Source organism: Myxocyprinus asiaticus, chromosome 30 (genome assembly GCF_019703515.2).
Source record: "Myxocyprinus asiaticus isolate MX2 ecotype Aquarium Trade chromosome 30, UBuf_Myxa_2, whole genome shotgun sequence".
NCBI classification, from domain to species: Eukaryota; Metazoa; Chordata; class Actinopteri; order Cypriniformes; family Catostomidae; genus Myxocyprinus; species Myxocyprinus asiaticus.
The window spans coordinates 12,914,766-12,937,121 of NC_059373.1; the positions used below are offsets into that span (position 1 = coordinate 12,914,766).

The following is a 22,356-nucleotide window of genomic DNA, read 5'->3' on the forward strand; positions in this document are numbered from 1 at the left end:
ACCTGAGCTCAATTTTGAGTGTCATGGCAAAGGCTGTGAATACTTATGTACATGTGATTTTATTCGTTTTTTATTTTTAATAAATTTGCAAAGATTTCAAACAAACTTCTTTCACATTGTCACTATGGGGTGTTGTTTGTAGAATTTTGAGGAAAATAATGAATTTAATGCATTTTGGAATAAGGCTGTAACATAACAAAATGTGGAAAAAGTGAAGCACTGTGAATACTTTCTGGATGCACTGTAGATGGATGGATGGACAGATAGATGGATGGACAGACAGATACAGTAGATAGATAGATGGACAGACAGACAAACAGATGGACAGACAGACACAGTAGATAGATGGATGGACGGACAGACAGACACAGTAGATGGATGGATGGACAGACAGACACAGTAGATAGATAGATGGATGGATGGACAGACACAGTAGATAGATAGATAAATAGATGGACAGACAGATAGATGGATGGATGGACAGACAGATACAGTAGATAGATAGAGAGATAGATGGACAGACAGCCAGATAGATGGATGGACAGACAGATACGATAGATAGATAGATAGATGGATGGTTGGATGGACAGACACAGTAGATAGATAGATAGATAGACGGACAGACAGACAGATACAGTAGATAGATAGATGGATGGATGGACAGACAGACACAGTAGATAGATAGACAGACAGACACAGTAGATGATAAATAGACAGACAGACAGACACACAGACAGACAGATAGATAGAACTAAATAAGAACAAAACAATCCTTTTGGAGAGAACTATGTGTGGAGTTTACTACAAACTTGAAGAGATGGTAAGTCTATCCCTCACAGCCTCATTGTCATTCCCATTAAAAATCAAAGATGTTGCAAGCGTGAATAGGTCTATTGCTGTTTTATAAGAGAAGTCACAGTCAATTTTGTGACAGGTAGGTGTCAGTTAGCATACTAGTTGACCATTACTAGAGATCTTTTATACTCCGATAACAATCTCCACATTTTTACCATAGGAGAGAGCGTAACGGTCAACTAGCGTGTTATGACAGTAATCCACCTTTTGATAGGTGTGGGCGAGAAACAGATAAATATTGAAGTCATTTTTATTCTATATCTCCTCCATACCCAGTAGGTGGCAATATGCATGAAGAATGCAAATCACCAAACAGAAGAATGTGAAAATTAAGGTGGAGAATGATTGTAAAAAAGGACTAAAATATGAATCTGTTTCTCACCCACACTTATATCTCTTCTGAAGACATGGATTTAACCGCTCAAATTATATGGATTACTTTTATGCTGCCTTTATGTGCTTTTCAAGCTTCAAAGATTTAATATCCATTCACTTGCTTTGTATGGACCTAAAAATCTTAATTTGTGTTCTGCGGAAGAAAGTCATACACATCTGTGATGGCATGAGGGTTAGTAAAGGATGAGAGACAAGGCCGTTTCTGTGCATATGGGGGCCCCAAGCGAACCCTCACTTACAGTGACAACAGAATTACCATGGTAAGTGAACAAGGTACGCATTCATTATCATTGTGTCTATCAGTGTACCATGGTACAGTATTACCATACATCACTGCATCATGGTACCACCAGAGTACTTTTTTGTGAGGATAAACAAAGTCTGTATTATGGGGTTTAACCCGTTTCTTGCTTACAATGAAATGACAGAACTCTTAAAGATCTCACTGGTACATGTTTTATTATATTTATTGACTTCAGTCATGACGCCTGCGACACAATTCTTTCTGGAAATCTGATTGCTGCATTCAGCTTAGTTGGGATTCATTTCTATGAACTGAAAGCAACTGAGGTATATTCCCCCATTCTTAAATTAACAATCAATCTGTAATACAGACATCAACCAACTATTGACTGAGTACATAAATATTCTGTAGATTTGCTAACTTCCTCCACTGTTCAATTGCTAAAGCACAGCAATGTGTGGAATTACCAATGTGAACAATTAACCTCACATGTAAACCTTTGCTCAGGAATCCATCTAAGGGCACTACAAACTGCTAGCTACAGTAGCTGTGGAGATTATACCTTTGATTGTAGAGCCTTTTGCAGATACATTATGAAACACTCATTCTGATATAAATAAAAAAAAACACTCATGTCCCACTCTCTCAGTTCTAATCTTCCAAAACACGCATACTGTAATGATAAAATATTTTGTGATCCATGAATTAAAGACAAAACAATCAAGCTGGAGCTCATGTGCACAAAGCAAAAACGATGTCTAAATGCTGTTTAAGTCTAAAAATATATCTGTCTGTGTATATTGCAGTCTTTGATGTGGTGGCATATAAAATGTCCATGGCCACCATTTGCTATTTTAAAGAGTGCGGTCTATGTGGTAGATCAGGTGATTGTGGATGGAACTGAAGAGGGTTAATTCGCTGGTGTACATCTGGCCGGTGGGCTGGCATGTTGTGTTTGGTGGGCCTGGAAACAGTGACTCCTGCAGCAAGGAGAGGACGGGAGATATTGTGCATCGATGCATTCACAGCAGCCTCCACTTTCCCCTCCAACTTCACCAAACGATTGAGAATATCATCCAACAATACAGCAATTGTCCTCTTCAAATCAGCTACAGCAAAGGAAGAGATTGTAAAGAAATATTAGGCATAAAGCACAGCTCCTATCTACTTGAATGGGGTGAGACTAAAATCTCCAAAACGATTGGTCAAGATTACGATAAAATTAAATATTTCAAATCAGCAGTAAACTCTGACAACAATGGTATCATAAATTTTGTTTTGTTTTTTTGTTTTTAGCTCAGATTATGCAAAAAAAAGTATTTATTTTTATTTTTTTATTTTTTTCGGGCTGGTCCAGCCTGAAAAATAATGCACATGAGTGTTCTCGAATGAACTGGCAGGCGATGTCTGTATCTTAAAGGTGACTGGCTCTTTTAATTTAAAGGCGGGACTTCCTTTTCTACATCTTCTATATTGGGCATTCCAATTTCTCTCATTATTTTTAATACAAGTGGTACGTCTCGGGCTATAAAGTCTCAGGAAATATCAAGCAGCAAATCATGGTTCATAAGATTGACAACAACTAAAGTTTATTGGCTAGTGGAAAAATGAAGAGCCCTTAGATACAGTATGTCCCACACAAACCTAATTTTTATATCCTTTTAAACATCAATACAGGAAAGAAATTTTCGCTAGTCAAGCCATTTCATGGGGTCTTAAACACGAATAACAGAAACTTACGCAAGTTGTTTAAATTGCTCAGTTTGAATTATATAGAGTTGGTTGATTAAGTGACCCTTCAACAAACATCCTCTGTCAAACATAAAAAGAAGTGTATATTACATAGCTTCATTTCAATCAATAAATCCTCACCATATCCTGCCATGGAGGTGCCATGGGGCCCTGAGGGGTTCTGGTTCTCCTCGCTGAGTACTTTCACATAGCGATGGCTGAGTTCAAGGATCTGTTGGCGGAGTTCTGCGCTGCTCTGGCGGCGTGGTTGTGTGACGGTGTAGTGAAGCAGCAGCAGACACCAGGCCAAGCCAAAGAGCACCAGCAATATACTCAGTCTGTGAGACATACTCCTACGAGGCAAACAACCCAGCATTTCAATGCTGACGGGTTACAGGGAAGGGATGGGGACAGGATTAGAAGAGTTCGGCAGGTTCAAGAATGGGAATTTGATGTCTTGAAAAATGGAAAAGTGGAGAGAAAGTTATAGTTAGGACTAGGGAGATGTTGCGGCATTAGGGATCCTGACTTCAGGCATTTGTTTAGCCGTTTTGCATGGGAAATCACAAAGGTGGGAGTCTGTAGTCAGTCTACTGCTACAAGGACCTCCTGTAAAATACCATACACAAAGAACAAGCAAATATATGTGAGATTAGCCATCATTTGGAAGCTTCTTTCCAACAGCTGCCAGGTTGTTCATCAAACACTCCAACAGTAACCATATAGACCTTATTCACGCTAGCACCATCTTTGATTCTTAATTGGAATGACAATGAGGCTGTGAGGGATAGACTTACCATCTCTTCAATGGCACAAACGATATAAAGCTGTATAACGCTCCTAGATCACATCTGATTTTCCACAACTCATGTTGTCTGGAGTTCATTGTAAACTGAACGTTCTTGGACAGATATTTTATCAATGTTTTGTCCGCGGAACAACCCAAAAACACTTTAAACTGCAGTACAGCCCACTGAAGAGACTGTACGTCTATCCTTCACAACCTTGTTGTCATTCCCATTAAAAAACAAAGATGGCGCTAACGTGAATAAGTTCTCTTGCTTTTAGGTACATTTATCAGTCTTCACTAAAGCCGGTGCCACACTAGCCAATTTTTCCAGTGATTTTCAGGTGAGAGCTTCATTAATATAATCGCTGGCCAGGCGAATGTAGACGAAGCGTTAAAGGCTTTAAAAACTGAAAAAGCACATCAAGCTTGCTTGAAAAAATCTGTCGCAGAGGCAAGGTATGCGTTCTCGTAAAGTGTATATGCGTAAATTTAGTTAGGGATGATAGAGACATGACCCTATCAACTTTCAGAAATCAAAAATATCCCGACCAACATTTGGCCAATTTGACTACTTATAAAATACTTAAATGTTTTTATTTTCATTTGAATGATTATTAAATATTATTCTCAGCAACATTATTCATGTGTAAATTATTGTCCGACGTCTTCTTAAGTGGCACATAAAAGGCCTTGTCACGTGGCACCTGTTACTTTTCTCAGTGCTTTTCAGGATGCACCAATCACAGTCATTTGTGATTACTGTATAAGGGCTTTTTTTAAATCATTCTCTGAAGATTACACAGGCGAATTTCCATTTGTACCTTAGGTCAAATCCTTTAAACTAATAGATTTAAACAAGTATACTTTTCATGTACAAATGTTTCTTCTTTTTTTCTCCCCTTTTCTCCCCAATTTGGAATGCTTAATTCCCCAGTGCCATTCGGTGGGGCGTGTGGTGAGTTGTGCGTGGATGCTTGCTCTAAGTCCTCGTGGTGGCGTAGTGACTCGCCTCAATCCGGGTGGCGGAGGATAAATCTCAGTTGCCTTCGCGTCTGAGACTGTCAATCCGCACATTTTATCACGTGGCTTGTTGAGTTACCGTGGAGACCTAGCACGTGTGGAGGCTTCACGCTATTCTCCGCAGCATCCACGCACAACTCACCGCACAACTCACCACACGCCCCACCGAAAGTGAGAACCACATTATGGCGACCACGATGTGGTTAACCCAACGTGACTCTACCCACCCCAGCAACTGGGCCAATTGGTTGCTTATGAAGCCCGACTGGAGTCACTCAGCACACCCTGGATTCAAACTTGCGACTCCAGGCATGGTAGTCAGTGTCTACTGAGCTACCCAGGCCCCCATGTATAAATGTTTCTAAGGTTTAGTCAAAAAAACATCCTGACTTTTGTATGCGGCCCAATGGAAGATTCTGCTTTTACAGGCGGTAAGTGCCCTCTTGAGGAAGACACCTTTGTAATTGAGCGACTTAAAGGGATAGTTCACCCAAAAATGAAAATTCTCTCATTATTTACTCACCCTCATGATATCCCAGGTGTGCATGATTTTCTTTTTTCACCAGAACATTTTTGAAGAAAATTAGAAAAATATCTTAGCTCAATAGGTCCTTAAAATGCAAGTGAAAGGAGATTTCTCTTTTGCAGCTTTAAAAATCACAGCCAGTCAGCATAAACTTCATCCATACAACGCCAACGGTTAAATTAATGTCTTCTGGTGTGAAAAAGATAAATATTTAAGTACTTTTTTAAACTCTAAATCATTCTTCCGGTGAGCAGTGGTACAAGAGACAATTGAGATTATTTCAATACAGAAATCATGCATAAGCAACTAATGACAGATAAAAATAACCACAAATGGAAATGTTTACAGTTTTGATCTGTTTTAAAATATAACCTTGTGAAAGCATACCGAACCATGAAGAAAATGCAACATTGTAACTATTTTAGCCCCTGTTTCGGAACAAATCAAGCACACAACAGGTCTGAAATCACCCTAAATCACTAAACTGAAATGTTTTATGCTCATGTGGTACTCCTGATGTTATTTCAGCAAGCTCAATGTGACAGGGAATCAGAGAGAGAGAGTTGCAGTGAGTTGTATGTTTGTCACCACTCCACCATTCTTAATCGGCAAGTTTGTCATACCTTCGACTGAAGAGAGCGAGAACTCGGCAAAACAGTCTGCATGTAAGGGGCGGCTGTGGCTCAGGTGGTGAGCGGGTTGGCGGTTCAATTCCTGGCCCACATGCCGAAGTGTCCTTGGGCACGACACTGAACCCCAAGTTGCTCCTAATGGCAGGCTAGCGCCTTGCATGGCAGCTCTGCCGTCATTGGTGTGCGAGTGTGTGCGTGAATGGGTGAATGAGTCACAGTGTATAGCGCTTTGGAGCTAAGGTTAAAAAATGCGCTATATAAGTGCAGAACATTTACCGTGTGCGACACCCTCGCCGAAATCGAGTTGTTAGGAGTCTGCTAGTGTGGCGCTGGCTGTACCAACAATGATTTCCACCACCCTGCTTTTATTCTGTAGATTTTAATGCACTTGCAGTGTAACTTTACATGGTTTCACATTTAGGTTTTTGTAAATAATACACCACACTATAGTGAAAAGGAAGTGAAACCCTTTGTTAGGTCAAAGCATGCTGGAATTTTATCTTTGTGTCCCTGTCATCACTGTCTTTCTCTATGGTCACATTACTATTCTCCACCCAATCATAAATCACTCAATGACAAAGGGCTGAAATGGATTAAAAATGCAGGGAAGAGATATTTGTCCACTTTCAAGCCTGACCTCAGTGCTCTGTCTACGTCACAAAAACTAGAGAATCACAATATTGGCAAACCAAAAATTCTGCATTTCTGCTCACTGACGAGATGATCAAGCTTGTGACTGTATTAAGAAAGAGTGATCAAAGTACAGTGGATTCACAATAACTGCTCCACCACGTGTTATCGGGGTTGCACAATCATTTAACACCATCAAAGTATAGAGACACGAAACTGAACATGCAGTCTGAATCGCAGCATCTGGAGGCCAGATATATGCTTTGTTTGGAAATCTTGAAAGCAGATCATGATCATGATTTATGCAATGTCAGAAAGTTATTCTTTAACTCCATTTAAATGCTAATGTTAACACAACTCTGTCATGATACTGAGTTACATCAACAGGAATTGTATAAAGGAAACCATGAACACTGATTGTGCGGCTATTTCGCATGGGCCGAATGTCAAACACACTGCACAGCTGGAACAGCAGGATGAAACCGCATACAGTAACACAGCTAATGATCGCACTTTATCTGTTATAATAAAACAACATATTAGAGGCTGATAAAGAAATTACCTTAAATAGTTTTTATCAGGGTGACCAGATTCGTGGACTCCACACTCTTGACATCTCCATTTCACGTTTTGCGTGACTGCCCTGGCGAACTACCTCATAAAAACAATAATTTTGAAATTATATTCAAACAATTTCGTAACTTCAAGACAGTCGTCTCTGTAAAACGTACATCACTAAATCTTTCTTAGCTAAAACATCTTGAAATAGGAGAGGGATAATCATCCAGCGTCTTTTCAAACTAGATATTGTTAGTTTGCGTAAGACGTCATGTCACGTACATACTCACGTGCTTTTCGAAAGGCACGGGCAGCATGGGAAATGTAGTCCATACATTTTAACCGCGTTTGAAAGTTCGGGACTCCAATAAAATGGTTGCATGAGAGCATTTGAGAGACCACCAGTATTAAACTTGTATTAGTCTACTGCAGGAAAAAAAAAAAATCTTTAAACAAAGGCCACATTCACTGACGATTAATCTTTGCTGGAAGCAGCTGAAGCCCTTGCTTAAACACATAAACAAGCTTGTGTAGCGTCAGTGTAGTAGCAAAGTAGCACAGTAGTTTTTAACAAAAGGCAAAACAACAAAAATAGGCTTACAGTCACAGAGGAATGGAAAGCATACACTTCGACAAACACACAAACAATGCAGTGGGGGCCTATTTAGAATACAGAAGGTGGGTTGATTTGAGTTGATATTTACTTTTTTTTTAATCTGTTCATTTTTTGTTTGTTTGGTACATTTGAGGCAAAAGCCCAATTGTTTGTACATCCCATTGTATAAGATGGTCATCTACTCAATTTCCAAGTAAGTTTTGCAGAGATGTTGTAACTCTCTTTAAAGTGATAGTTCACCCAAAAATGTAAATTTTCTCATCATTTACTCACCCTCATGCCATCGCAAATGTGTATGACTTTCTTTCTTCTGCAGAACAAAAACAAATATTTTTAGAAGAATATCTCAGCTCTGTTGGTCTATACAATGCACCTATCATATCGCTTCTGAAGACATGAATTTAACCACTGGTGTCTTATGGATTACTTTTATGCTGCCTTTATATGCTTTTTGGAGCTTCAAAGTTCTGGCCAACATTCACTTGCATTCTTCTAAATATCTTAAATTATGTTCTGAAAAATAAATTAAGTCATGCACATCTGGGATGGCATGAGGGTGAGTAAATAATGAGAGATTTAATTTTTGATTGAACAATCCCTTTAAATTCTTTGAAAAGGATTGTAGGGGAAGATGATTGAGGTAGACTGTTTTCAGAGGATGAATAAAAGAAATACAAGGAAATGGTGCCACGAAGAATACAGAACCGACTCTGTCAGTTTTGACGGTATCCTGGGACAGATAGACTGCAAACTCATTGGATCAGAGACACCTTGCTTTTGTACACACAGGTGTGCATACCCAGTCATACATATACACGAACAAGTACACACACGTACACATGTACAAATAGATTATTATATGTTCATATTTCATTCTCATATTTCATAGCAATGGCTCTAAGCCTGTGCGCTGCCAATGCAAGTGCACAACCAGTGAGCACAGTGAAGCTACAAACCACCGATCCAAGAAATGTGAGTTTTGCATCCCCTATTAGCCTGGTCAAGCAAATATGTTAAAGCAAATATATTTATATATTAAAGCACAAGTCAAGTAAGCATACATTAACATTGTCTGTTCCCATGTGCAGGCACTCACTGCAAAGGTTATCGAAGTCCATTTACCTGTGGATGTGGTCAGCCTGGATTTGCCCATGTGACGCTGGTTGAAACCAGGGAAGAGCGCATGGCACGGGGTTATCCAGTGGGCAGAGCTGTTCCTTATGCAGCTATGGGAGGCCTGACTGGGTTCAGCTCACTGGCAGACTACCTGAGTTTGGATCCCAGTGGCATTTGTAAAGCACACAGGGGCGGAGCTAAGGGGAGGCCAGGGGTGGCCGTGGCCACCATGGACCAAAGCCTGACCACCCCATTGGCCACCCCACTTGCAATTGCCGTTTTGGTCATTTTTTGTCTTGGGCACAATTTAGTTAGTCTTTCTACACCAACAACCACCATACCCAAACCAAAGGCATTTTGTTCCATAGCAACACGTTAACTGACCGCTCATCTGGGCACTCAGATTTCCTACATTGCTGTGTTAGTGTTCTGTCTCTTGCTGTACATTATCTTTACCTATACTGTGTTTCCCAAACACTAATCTAATTTTGTTTTGCCTGAATGGTAATTATTACAGTTTGCATGTTGCTGTTTTTTACTATTCAGATAAAGATGGAAAGAATTTTGGGTTAAACCCTGTGAAGTTCGTAACTTTTACAGTAAAGCAATGTACTTTTAGATTTCTAATATTTATCAGTCAAAATACATCTTTGGATATATGGTGACTCTGTTGCATGCATGCATTTCATGCTATCTTTTTTTTTTTTGTTTGTTTTTTGCCCTTACATAGGTCCTCTGTCATCTAATACCCTGAAATCTGACCAGGACCCAACTCACATGTTTGAGCAAATACACCACTCACCGAGCCTGCAGGTGTATAATAATGACCACTATTTTAAATGACATTGAAATGTTTAGCTTCATGAGTAATTTCAATATTTTATAAAAATAATTTTAAAAATCTTTATCCCTTTTTACTGTGCTTACAAGGAAGAGTAATTCAAAGGAAAGACAGAATAAGTTCCAATACCATTTCTCAAAGACACTATAGAGAAAGTTTGTCATTTTGTTTTGATGAAGTCATACTTCATCCCAGTGAGTTCTAACTTGAGTCTGAATTGGTTTTCTTTTACACTTTGCCGGCCTAATTTTGGTCAAATATGTAATCTATGAAAACTCTAATCCCACAGCACATAAAGAGGAAAGCCACAAAACAGAAAATGTAACCAAGGAGATGGAAACAAAGCATCTATTCTTCTAGCAAGAAAGTGATGATTAAATTTGAATGAATGTGGCATATTACCCTTGGTAGTTCTAAGAGCCCTGTATCTAAGATGTTAATTCTGCAGTGCTCACATGCTAACTTCTCATAGCCAGTCTTTTAAAAATCAAATGTCCCACTTTAAATAGTAGCTCTAGTTTCCCTGTATATGTTTTCTATCCATTAAAACATGTATTAATTAAAACAATGATATTATGTATTTGAGTAGCTGACAAATAACCTAAAATATATATATATATTTTAAGAATTTAGAATAAAATGTGTGGTTAAAATTTTCCACTATTTGTAATCACCTTTTAGCTTTTTGCAGTTTAATTTAATGACCCTGCAAGGTAGCAGTGCATTTGGTCAAGTGCAAATATTCTATGTAGTCTCTCAATTAAAAGGATAGTTCTCCAAAAATAATATTTCTCTCATCATTTACTTATGCCATCTCAAACTTGTATGACTTTCATTCTTCTATGAAACACAAACAAAGATATTTTGCAAGATGCACTGCATGAGTTGTTTTTGTCCGTAAAATGGGGTCAAAAACTTTTAAGTGACAAAGGACATGGAGAGTCACGTGACGCCATGCGAGGTTCGGACGTGTGAACGGCAAGCTCTGCACACTTTGCTAGTTTTAACACTATTGATGACATAAACCGGTGAGATTCGATACACTCTGTTCCATAACTGTTCTAGTAAAAGAAGAAACTGTTGCAGTCAAAGAATTCAAAATCCTCAGGCTCTGGAGACATTAAAAGACACTTACGTGCTCAAGCTGACGGCCCCAGGCCAGGGAGCTGATTTGGAGATATTCGGCGAGAGATGTTAAACATGTCGGCAATGCTGACGAAGGTCGTTGCTGACTTGGAGGGTCTTGCTATAATACGTCGATCGATCACTGTCATGGAGATGAAATTCTCTGAGGTGGTTACAAGAGTGGGGGATGTCGAGAAACGGATTGATTATCTGGAGTCATCGGAGAGGGAATTATCTGCTAATCCGCTAGCGATAGGAGCGCGTCTGGGAGAAGTTGGAGGACATTCCGACATCCGAATCGTCGGAATTCCTGAGGCTGAAGAGGGCCAGGATATGGTGAAATTCCTGGACGGGCTCTTTCCGAATCTGCTTGACATAATAGGCCATAAGCTGGAAATCGAGTGAGCTCACAGGGTTCTGGCTAGGCAATCCGCTGAGGGAGACAGGCCCCGATCAATTCTGGCCAAATTTCTGAGATCATCCGATAAAGATTTTGTGTTACGCGAGGCGAGGAGTAAAGGAAGGCTTTTTTGGAAGAACCACAGCATTTTTTTGTTCCAAGACTTTGCAAATTCTACAAGAGAGAAACATGATCGATTCAAGGAATGCAAGAAACTCTTACATCAACGGAAGGTCACTTTTGCACTGATGTTCCCGGCCAAATTGAGAATAGATGCTAAGGATTGCCGTAAAACATTCACATGCCCACAGCAAGTGATGTCCTTCATAAAGTCAATGGAGTGAGTAAGTTATTTTGTAGTACTCACATTGCAGCCAAGTAGACCGACTCACTGAACATTCACATGACTATTCAAGGAAACTGAGCGGCTTTTTTGTTTCTTTTTGTGCTGGTTCCACCTAGCGGCTGGAGTTTGTTTTGTGGAGTAATACTCCTTCGGGACAGTTTTGTGGATGAATCTGCTTGCGCTTTTTGCTTATGCATCCTATTGGCTGGAGATTGTTTTATGGAGTATTTCTTGCAAAATATTGGAGTGATTAGGTTATTTGTTGCACTTATGTAGCAGCCGAATGGGCTGGCTCACTGAACATTTGTTTGACTGTCCGAGGACACTGAGCACCTTTTTCTTTCTTTTTTCATGCTGGTTCCGCCTAGCAGCTGGAGTTTGTTTTGTGGAGTAACACACTTTCGGGATAAATTTACACATTCTTTGTGTTTATTCCACCTATTGGCTGGAGTTTGTGTTATAGATTATCTTTTGTTTTGTAATTCTGTCTGACAAAATTTGTATAGAAACACCAGACTTGAGCAATCCGATGGCAAAGTTGTCGCAGGGGCTCTCGTAGGCGTACATGGGCTGTTAAGTGTTTAAAGGAATGGACGCCAGTTGCGTTATTCTTTTTTCTGTTTGTTTAGTTCTGGGGGAAGTTCGGGGTTTGATTGTTGCACTAATGTTGGAATTTGGTCTTTATAATTTTGTTTTTGACACACAATCTATTTTTTTTTTTTTATCATATGTCAAATGTTAATATTAGTGGATTGTCTCTCTCCACGTGGAATGTGAATGGGTTGGGGCACCCCATAAAAAGAAGGAAGGTTATTTCTCTTTTTAAGCATAAGAAATATGATATAGTGTTTCTTCAAGAAATGCATCTTTCCCCGAAGGAAGCTGAAAAATTTGGGAAGATATGGGGTGGACATGTTTTCTTTAGTGCTGGCTCAAGTAAGAGCAAGGGAATCATTACACTGATAAGTAAGAATCTACAATTCAAATGTCCCAAACAGATTAAAGATAAATTAGGAAGAGTCATTATTGTTTTAGCAGAAATTCAGGGGCAAAGTCTTTTTTTGGCTAATATTTACGCACCTAACGTTGATGATTAGGGCTTTTTTATAGATCTTGAAGGGATGTTGCAAGCTGCTAAAATATTGTCAAAAATTGTGGCTAATTTATCATTTAAAAAAATGACATATAGATCAGATGGGGTTTATTCGGGCCGTAGCTCTTCTGATAACATTAGGCGTTTCATCAATATCTTGTGGTCAGTGGCGGATGATCAGACTCCGGTCAGTGCCATCTCACTTGACGCCGAAAAGGCCTTTGATATGGTAGAATTGGATTAGCTTTTTAAGGTTTTGGAAATGTATGAGTTCGGGAATACTTTTATTGGTTGGATTAAGTTTATAGACACTTTACTGACTGTTAATTTCAGATTATTTTACTCTGGATATGGGCACCCGGCAGGGTTGCCCTCTTTCCCCATTATTGTTCTGTATTGCTCTGGAACCGTTAGCAGCTGCGATAAAAAAGGAGGATGATTTTCCAGGGGTGGTGGCAGGAGGTGTGGCGCATAAGCTTTTGCTTTACGCAGATGATATTTTATTATTTGTCTCTGACCCTACTAGATCTATGCCTTGCCTCCACAGAATTATTAATTCCTTTTCTAAGTTCTCAGGATACAGAGTTAATTGGTCTAAATCCGAAGCTTTGTCTCTGTCAGCGTACTGACTGGTAACGGCTTTTCAGCCGGGCACCTTCCAGAGGCCAAAACAGGGCATTAAGTATTTGGGTATTTTATTCCCAGCAAATTTGTGTGATTTAGATTATAATTAATTTCGACCCATTAATAAAAAGGTTTTCGAGCGAGGTGGGCAGGTGGGCTTCATTACATTTATCTATGATTGGGAACGTTAATGTTATTAAAATGAATTGTATTCCAAAATTCAACTACCTGCTACAGTCTTTCTCTATAGATGTCCCCCTCTCTTATTTCAAGTAATTTGATAGCATAGCGAAGTCCTTCATTTGGAATGGTAAACGTCCCAGATTATATTTCAGTAAGTTGCATAGGCCGATTGACAAAGGTGGGCTAGGCCTACACAAGATTTTGTTTTATTATTATGCATTTAGTCTCAGACATTTGGCTCATTGGTCGCTTCCACCTGAGAGAGCCCCTCCCTGGTTTTGAATTGAACAGGAAGTTCTTGCCCATATTTCACCAATGCAAAGCTTTTCTATCAAACTAATCAGAGAAGTTAAATTACACCCCGTTATCTCGCATTTGCACTGAGTATGGACAAAAGTGTCCAGAGTGTTTAATTCGGACATTTATTTAAATGTTGCCACGAGTATATGGCTGAACCCAAAATTATGTATTAATAAGTCAGTCTCTCTGCTGGACAGAGTTGATTGTGAGGGAGGTTAATACGCTCGGTGACCTATATGAGAGTGGAGTGTTGAGATCCTTTGAAAATTTGGTTCAACATTTTGGGATTCCCAGATTTAGGTATTTACAGCTGCGCCACCTGCTCTATACTATTTTGGGAGTGGCATACACACCCCTAAAGTGGCAGATACTCTGGGAGTAGTGATTACTGTTTTTGGAAAAGGTCATGAGGCATCAGTTTATTACTCCCTGCTAATTCAGAGTCTGGGGAAGGAGCTTTAACATCTATCAAGAGATTATGGGAAAAAGATTTAAACTTGGTACTGGATAGTGTGGGCTAGGATTCTAAAAAATGTCAAGTCTGCATCTAGAGATGCAAGGGTGCACCTTATGCAATTCAAGATTTTACATCTATTAAATGGACCCCCTCTAAATTGTATAGGCTTGGTCTTAAAGGCACACCCACATGCTGGTGATGCCAATCAGAAGATAGAAGATCCAAGAATTTCTAGGAACTTTGGAGGAAGTGTCATCTAAAAGGCTGGGGAACTTGGATACGTTTGATGGGAAATGGGGCAGCTATTTGGCGTTCTTGGAGGGCTCTCGGGGAGGGACAGTGGAGAGAGAAGGATAGTTTTAAATGTGTGTGTTTATTTTATATATATATATATATATATCAACTCATCAAAAAAAGATACGTCCCTTTTTCAGGACACTGTATTTTAAAGATCATTTTGTAAAAATCCAAATAACTTTACAGATCTTTATTGTAAAGAGTTTAAACAATGTTTTCCATGCTTGTTCAATGAACCATAAACAATTAATGAACATGCACCTGAGGAACGGTCGTTAAGACACTAACAACTTACAGACGGTAGGCAATTAAGGTCACAGTTATAAAAACTTAGGACACTAAAGATCCTTTCTACTGACTCTGAAAAACACCAAAATAAAGATGCCCAGGGTCCCGGCTCATCTGTGTGAACGTGCCTTAGGCATGCTTCATGGAGGCATGAGGACTGCAGATGTGGCCAGGGCAATAAATTGCAATTTGTACTGTACTGTGAGATGCCTAAGACAGCGCTACAGGGAGACAGGAAGGACAACTGATTGTCCTCGCAGTGGCAGACCACGTGTAACAACACCTGCACAGGATCGGTACATCCGAATATCACACCTGCGGGACAGGTACAGGATGGCAACAGCAACTGCCCAAGTTACACCAGGAATGCACAATCCCTCCATCAGTGCCCAGACTGTCCGCAAAAGGCTGAGAGAGGCTGGACTGAGGGCTTGTAGGCCTGTTGTAAAGCAAGTCATTACCAGACATCACCGGCAACAACGTCGCCTATGGGCACAAACCCACCTTCGCTGGACCAGACAGGACTGTCAAAAAGTGCTCTTCACTAATGAGTCGTGGTTTTGCCTCACCAGGGGAGATGGTCGAACTTGCGTTTATCGTTGAAGGAATGAGCGTTACACCGAGGCCTGTACTCTGGAGTGGGATCGATTTGGAGGTGGGGGGTCCATCATGGTCTGGGGTGTGTCACAGCATCATCGGACTGAGCTTGTTTTCATTGCAGGCAATCTCAACGCTGTGCGTTACAGGGAAGACATCCTCTTCCCTCATGTGGTACCCTTCCTGCAGGCTCATCCTGACATGACCCTCCAGCATGACAATGCCACCAGCCATACTGCTCGTTCTGTGTGTGATTTTCTGCAAGACAGGAATGTCAGTGTTCTGCCCTGGCCAGCAAAGAGCCCGGATCTCAATCCCATTGAGCACGTCTGGGACCTGTTGGATCAGAGGGTGAGGTCTAGGGCCATTCCCCCAGAAATGTCCAGGAACTTGCAAGTACCTTGGTGGATGAGTGGGGTAACATCTCACAGCGAGAACTGGCAAATCTGGTGCAGTCCATGAGGAGGAGATGCACTGCAGTACTTAATGCAGGTGGTGGCCACACCAGATACTGACTGTTACTTTTGATTTTGACCCCCCCTTTGTTCAGGGTCACATTATTCCATTTCTGTTAGTCACATGTCTGTGAAACTTGTTCTGTTTATGTCTTTGTTGTTGAATCTTTTTATGTTCATACAAATATTTACACATGTGAAGTTTGCTGAAAATAAAAGCAGTTGAAAGTGTGAGGACATTTATTTTTTTGCTGAGTTTATATATATATTTTGTGTGTGTGTACTCATGTGTGACAGCAGGGATGTGTGTTGGGGATTGGGAGGAGGAGGGGTAATAGTGGGGGTTATATGTTAATTCTGTGAATATATGTTTTGCTTTTATATGTTAACTGTTTCAATAATAAAAAAAAAATTAATCAGAAAGTGACAAAGGACATAGATGTAATATAAAAGTAATCTACACGACTTGAGTGGTTTAATCCATGTCTTCTGTAGCTATACGATTGTTCAGGTGAGAAACAGACCAAAATATTACTTATTCACTTTACCGTAAATTGTAACATATGCAGTGTCCCACGTTCATGAGAGAAGCTCTTTTACACACTTCCTCTCGCTTGACGCAAGTGCAGAGCTCTGTACATGAACCAGACACAGTGTTGCCAGTTTTGCACTTTTCACTCCCAGTTGGGCAATTACAAAAAAATGCTTGAGAGTTGTTGTTTTTTATATATATATACTTTTAAAATGTACTGTGGTGGCCAAAAGGTTGATGGTAAAAACTAGAAAAAGAGAATTGCTCATTGATTCATAATGACTGGGATTGAGGACCTGGCAACCACATGCAGAGTCTAAGAATCACCGTCTTGAAGCCTGCACTGTTCCAACTGGGAACAGTAAAGCTCCAAAAAGTAGAGGCAGCATAAAAGTAATTCATACGACTCCAGTGGTTAAATCTGTATCTTCAGAAGCAATATGATAGGTGTGGGTGAGAAACAGATCAATAAATTTAAGTCCTTTTTATTATAAATGTCCACCTTTGACCAGCCACGACCAGTAGGTGGCGATATTTACAAACAAATTGAATCTCCATAGAACAAAAGAAGAATGTGTAAGTGAAAGCAAAGATTTATCGGAAAAAAGGACTGAAATTGTGACCTGTTTCTCACCCACACCTATTATATTGCTTCTGAAGACTTAAGATGCCTTTATATGCTTTTGGAGCTTCACATTTCTGGTCACCATTCACTTGCATTGTATAGACCTACAGAGATGAGATATCCTTCAAAAAATCTTTGTTTGCGTTCTGCAGAAGAAAGAAAGTCATACACACCTAGCATGGCATGAGGGTGAGTAAATGATGAGAGAATTTTCATTTTTGGGTGAACCATTCCTTTAAAATAACTCCCACAGTTTTCACTTTCACTTTCAACCAATAGAAGTCAGTAGTGACACATTTGCCTGCTTCACTTTACACAAGAATTGACTTGACCATGTGTGATTAGCTTTGTATTCAATTAATCACTTTAAATTGCTCTACTCTATTAGGGAATGTTCAGAACAACAGTAGCAATTAAAGTATGCAATTAAAAGAGTGTTTGTACTCTATCTATGAGACACAGAGGGGTTGTGTGCTCTGTGAACTCGGTGAGCTCTGTGGCTCACGTTCAGTTATGTTTCAAGGAGAAGAAAGAAAGAAGGAACAATTTCACCCATAATCATGGCACAGTTCCACTAGAATAGTTTGTTGTATGTACTAGGCATGGCTAGTTCTGTCTTTCTGTGTGTGTGTGTGTGTGTGTGTGTGTGTGTGTGTGTGTGTGTGTGTGTGTGTGTGTGTGTGTTGTATCTCCAGAATACATTTGAATGTGTTCTGTGTTTGTATTTGTGAGTGTTTTATGACTCATGCTAAGCTCTTCAAGATTTCATTAGATTGGATTCGTTACGACTTCCTTTTGAAATGTTCATACTCTCTTCCTCTGTTCTGATATGCATCTCAATTGCTCTTAAGAACATCTGTCTATCTCATGAAATGTGCAAATGTGGGTATGTGACCTGAGAGACTTGTCTTTAAGTGACGTAGACTACAGAAAAGAGACCAAACACAGACTGTTCTCATTACTACACTTGAAATAATACTCGTGGCTCATTGGTGGATTTTTCAGCGCCACCAACACTCTGAAAATACCTCTCTGGTTTATTTAGAAATCTCTTTTGTATCGCCACTCTTTGCCTGGTCCTCTATTTATATTAAGCCTCATTTAGATCATACTATATTATACACTCTGCGCTTCTCTCCAGCTTTCCATGTCTTTAATCCAGTCTCTCTTTTTTGTCCCCCTCCTCCAAATCCCTCAGCTCCAAATCTGTAGTTGCATAGAAGAGTCAGTTAAAGACTGAATGCAGGAGCAAGAAAATTCTTGCTATGAAGTGTTTCTAAGTTAATTTATTGGCAGGTGTTCATTGCAGTTGGTCAAAGCGAAGCATAGTGACATTCATGCTGAAAAAAAAGTTCCTTCAAGGCTCTTAATGATATTAATAGTTCGATTTAGAACAACCAAAGGAACTAACTACCAAAGGATACCTTTTATGCTTAAATAGTTCACTGATTCTTGAGATAAGGACAAAACAGATTTTAAATCTTAGTTTTTATTTTTAATACTAAATTAATTTGAAATGGATGTATTTGAAGACAAAGGTCTCATTTAATGAACCATGTATGGGAACAGATTTTTATAAAAACACTATACTTTCCAGAAAATTTACATTTATTCACGTCATAACTTATATCTTACTTAATTAAGTTGTAATGTTAAAATATGTTCTATATTTTTTTTTCTTCACACTATTCTGAAAATTCTGACGGAGTTGACAAAATTTAATATTTTACCATAAAACTGAATATCTCAACCATGTGTTGTACTATTGAGCCATTTTGTTTTTTTTTTCTCTTAGTTGAAGCTGCCTCTTTAAACTAAATTAAACTAAACTAAAAATGCCAAAATTATTCCACAGTTCTTAACAGAAATTATCACAATACAACCCGATCTCATGAAAATTCGTATATAATTTATGAGTTGGCTATTTCATATGGTCTGCACGGTGTTGTTCACATAAACTCGTACGACTCCATCAAGTGCAAATTCCCGGATATCTAATGCGGAAGTAAGCGCGATTTCCACGCACGAGGTGTTAACGACATACTTATTAATATCATGCCCTTAACCAAACCCCTTATCTAATCTTAATCAATCAATAGTGTAAACATGATAGGAAGCTGTTGTGTGTGACAGAAGCAAGCAATTGTCGCGTATTAGATGGAAACGATGTCCAGTGACGTCATTGGCTGTAGTGAAAGTCGTAGGAATTCAAACGAGTGCAGTCGCATGATATCATACTAATTAGCCAAATTTAGAAAAGTCATGCGAATCCTGACAATTTCACCATGAGAGTGTGTTGTCACAATGGGATGTGTTGACATGCTGAAGCTGTGACTGCAGAGACTTAAACATTATTTGTTTAAAATATGGAAAATATCAAACTTACCAGACCACGTGTCCTACTGTTGCATCATGAGCAGGAAGTGGGAAAGGGGTACTCAGAGTTATAGCTGACCATGACATTGTCTGATTTATGTTGACCTAATATGTGGACAGAACTTTGATAGGCAGTTTTTTTTTTTTTATGGAAAATATCATTAAAAGTTTACTTTATGCATTGTTTGATATCTTACAGATCCCTATCTTTCATTTGATATTTATATTTATTAATTTGTTTAATTTTTAAACACTTTGTTTGGTAGTTTAAAATTGTGACCTCTTGCTGAGGAAATTATTAATGAAATAATTAAAAAATATACAGTACTGTGCAAAAGTTATAAGCACTTGGGAAAAATGATGCATAGTGAGGATGTCTTCAAAAATAATGCCATAAATAGTTTTCATTTATCACTTAATGTCATACAAAGTCCAGTAAACATAAAAAAGCTAAATCAATATTCGGTGTAACCACCTGTGGCCTTTAAAACAGCACCAATTCTCCTAGGTACACCAGGACACAGTTTTTCTTGGTTATTGGCAGATAGGATGTTCCAAGCTTCTTGGAGAATTCGCCACAGTTCTTCACAGTCTCAATTGCTTCTGTCTCTTCTTGTACTTCCAGACTGACTCAATATTCAGTTGGGGGCTCTGTGGGGACCATGCCATCTGTTGCAGGGCTCCCTGTTCTTCTATTCTATTCTATTTGCAAAAGAAATGTTTGGGAGTCTATTTCCTTTGACACACTAAAGCTGAAGATATAAATAACCATCTTAAGACAAATGTTTTTGTGAAGCATCTTATGTGCCTAAGACATTTGCACAGTACTGTAAGTAATGAATGTACACATTTCCTTTTATATTTAACTTTTTCAGTATTTTATTATTATGAATTTCTTGATTTCTAACATAAAGAGGACTTTTTTAACATGTTTTGTCCCTTATCTCAAGAATCATTGAGTTCTTTGTGTTGGGGTTTAAGGTTCTTACTCCTGCACTGGAACATTGTGAGAAAGTGCTGTAATATTGTGAGATGTTATAAATAATCAAAATCTTACTTTGTCCTTTTCTTTCCATATTCTTTAATTTTAAAATAGTAAAGTTGTCACTTTGAATCCGTTATAAATTAATCTCAAGAACAAAATCCACAATTATCAATTATCTTGCTTTGTCTTTCTCTCTCCAAATACTTATTTAATTTTAGAAAAGGAAAATGGAAATGAACTCATTTAAAATGTATCTCAAGAAAAATGAGAACTAGCAGTTTATTAACAAACTATAAAATTACCATCCAGGAGAGGTTTTGAACGATGGTGTAGAGGAAAATCAGGACAACATTTCGTATAAAGGAGATGGTGTAAATGTTTAGTTAATCTGATTAGATTCAGCAGATATGTGCCAATAAAGCAATTCACAATGAAATCAGATTAATTCCTTTCCTTGCTATGGTATGACACATGAATTTTAATTCTAAGATAAAGTGAGCAAGTAATCGCAGTGATTAAAAGAGCCACATATAGGAGCCATAGGGAAACCTGCCATGTTTTATGAATAACTGAGGTTTGCTAGAGCAGAGATCACGAACTGCTATGACTCAGATTATTCAGGATCCTTTATTTGTCTATTAAACACACTTGGCTGCCTTTTTGACCTGAGCAGGTGTCCAAGGGTAGCTTGGGGTGTTTCTTAAACACAAACAATCTAAAAACAAACACCTGTGTCCAAAGAGACAGGACACAGGAGTAAACTAGCAGAAGGGATGATGCCTAATCTGAAAGGTGACATATCAATTTAGTGTCTTTGAAAAATCTTTGATGGATAAAAAAACAGCTTACATTTATGCATTTGGCAGATGCTTTTATCCAAAGCAAATTACAATGCACTTATTATGACAGTCCCCCTGGAGTTAAGTGCCTTGCTCAAGGACACAATGGTGGTGGCTGTTGGGATTGAACTAGCACCCTTCTGTTTACCAGTTCTGTACTTTAGCCCACTATGCCACTACCACTCCAGGGCTTAAACTGGTCTAAAATGGTTTTAGCTGGATTAGCTGGTCTCCTGGCCTGAACAATAAGTGTTCAAAAAACCCTCTAAAGAAAGGGTTTTTGTGTTCAATAGTAGGGTTCAATAGAAGTTAAACTCAATCAACAAAATTTCTAGCATAATGTTGATAACTACAAAAAATAATATCGCTCGTCCCTCCTTAACAAAAAAGCAAAACTTGAGTTTACAAGTGAGGCACTTGAGGCACTTACAATGCAAGTGAATAGGGCCAATTTTTAATGCGTTTACTGGCAGGAATGTGAAGCTTATAATTTTATAAAAGCACTTACATTAATTCTTGTGTTTATACTTGTATATTATTAATGTATTATTTTACTAATACTGTGTATTATTTGAGCTGTAAAGTTGTTTGAATCGTCGTTTTACTGTCTTTTTTTGGGTTACTGTTACTGCATCCGTATTGCCAACGAAGTTGAAAAATAAAAGAAAAACTACACAGAAAAGTTTAGTAAGGTTTTAGTAGTTAGCAAGTTTTTATCACACTTCAATCATGTTAAAATGCATATTGTTAACATTTTTTGGCTATACTTTTGAAACGGTGAGTATTTTAACGTTTACATATCGGCCCCATTCACTTTCATTGTAAGTGCCTCACTGCAATCCAGATTTTTTATTTTTTAAAGGAAAAGAAAATAAATTT

At 38.7% G+C, this 22,356-nt stretch overlaps 2 protein-coding genes across 3 annotated transcripts; one reads left to right on the plus strand and one right to left on the minus strand.

The window, feature by feature from the left end:
• Window positions 1–430: 430 nt before the first annotated feature.
• Window positions 431–10,467, plus strand: LOC127421553 (protein FAM221A-like). Its single transcript, XM_051664676.1, has 5 exons — window positions 431–820; window positions 8,616–8,787; window positions 8,888–8,970; window positions 9,087–9,927; window positions 10,245–10,467. The coding sequence occupies exons 2-4, from the start codon at window positions 8,630–8,632 to the stop codon at window positions 9,491–9,493; spliced, it is 648 nt and encodes a 215-aa protein (XP_051520636.1). The 5' UTR covers window positions 431–820; window positions 8,616–8,629; the 3' UTR covers window positions 9,494–9,927; window positions 10,245–10,467.
• LOC127421555 (coiled-coil domain-containing protein 126-like) lies at window positions 1,685–7,657 on the minus strand. 2 transcript variants are annotated; one of them, XM_051664677.1, is made up of 3 exons: window positions 7,387–7,657; window positions 3,368–3,835; window positions 1,685–2,604 (listed from the first exon to the last, which is right to left on the minus strand). In XM_051664677.1, exons 2-3 carry the CDS (start codon window positions 3,600–3,602, stop codon window positions 2,345–2,347), a joined length of 495 nt encoding a protein of 164 aa, XP_051520637.1. In that variant the 5' UTR covers window positions 3,603–3,835; window positions 7,387–7,657; the 3' UTR covers window positions 1,685–2,344. The 2 variants fall into 2 exon arrangements, with proteins under 2 accessions (XP_051520637.1, XP_051520638.1); XM_051664678.1 differs by lacking the exon at window positions 7,387–7,657 and adding an exon at window positions 5,560–5,612.
• Window positions 10,468–22,356: the final 11,889 nt, after the last annotated feature.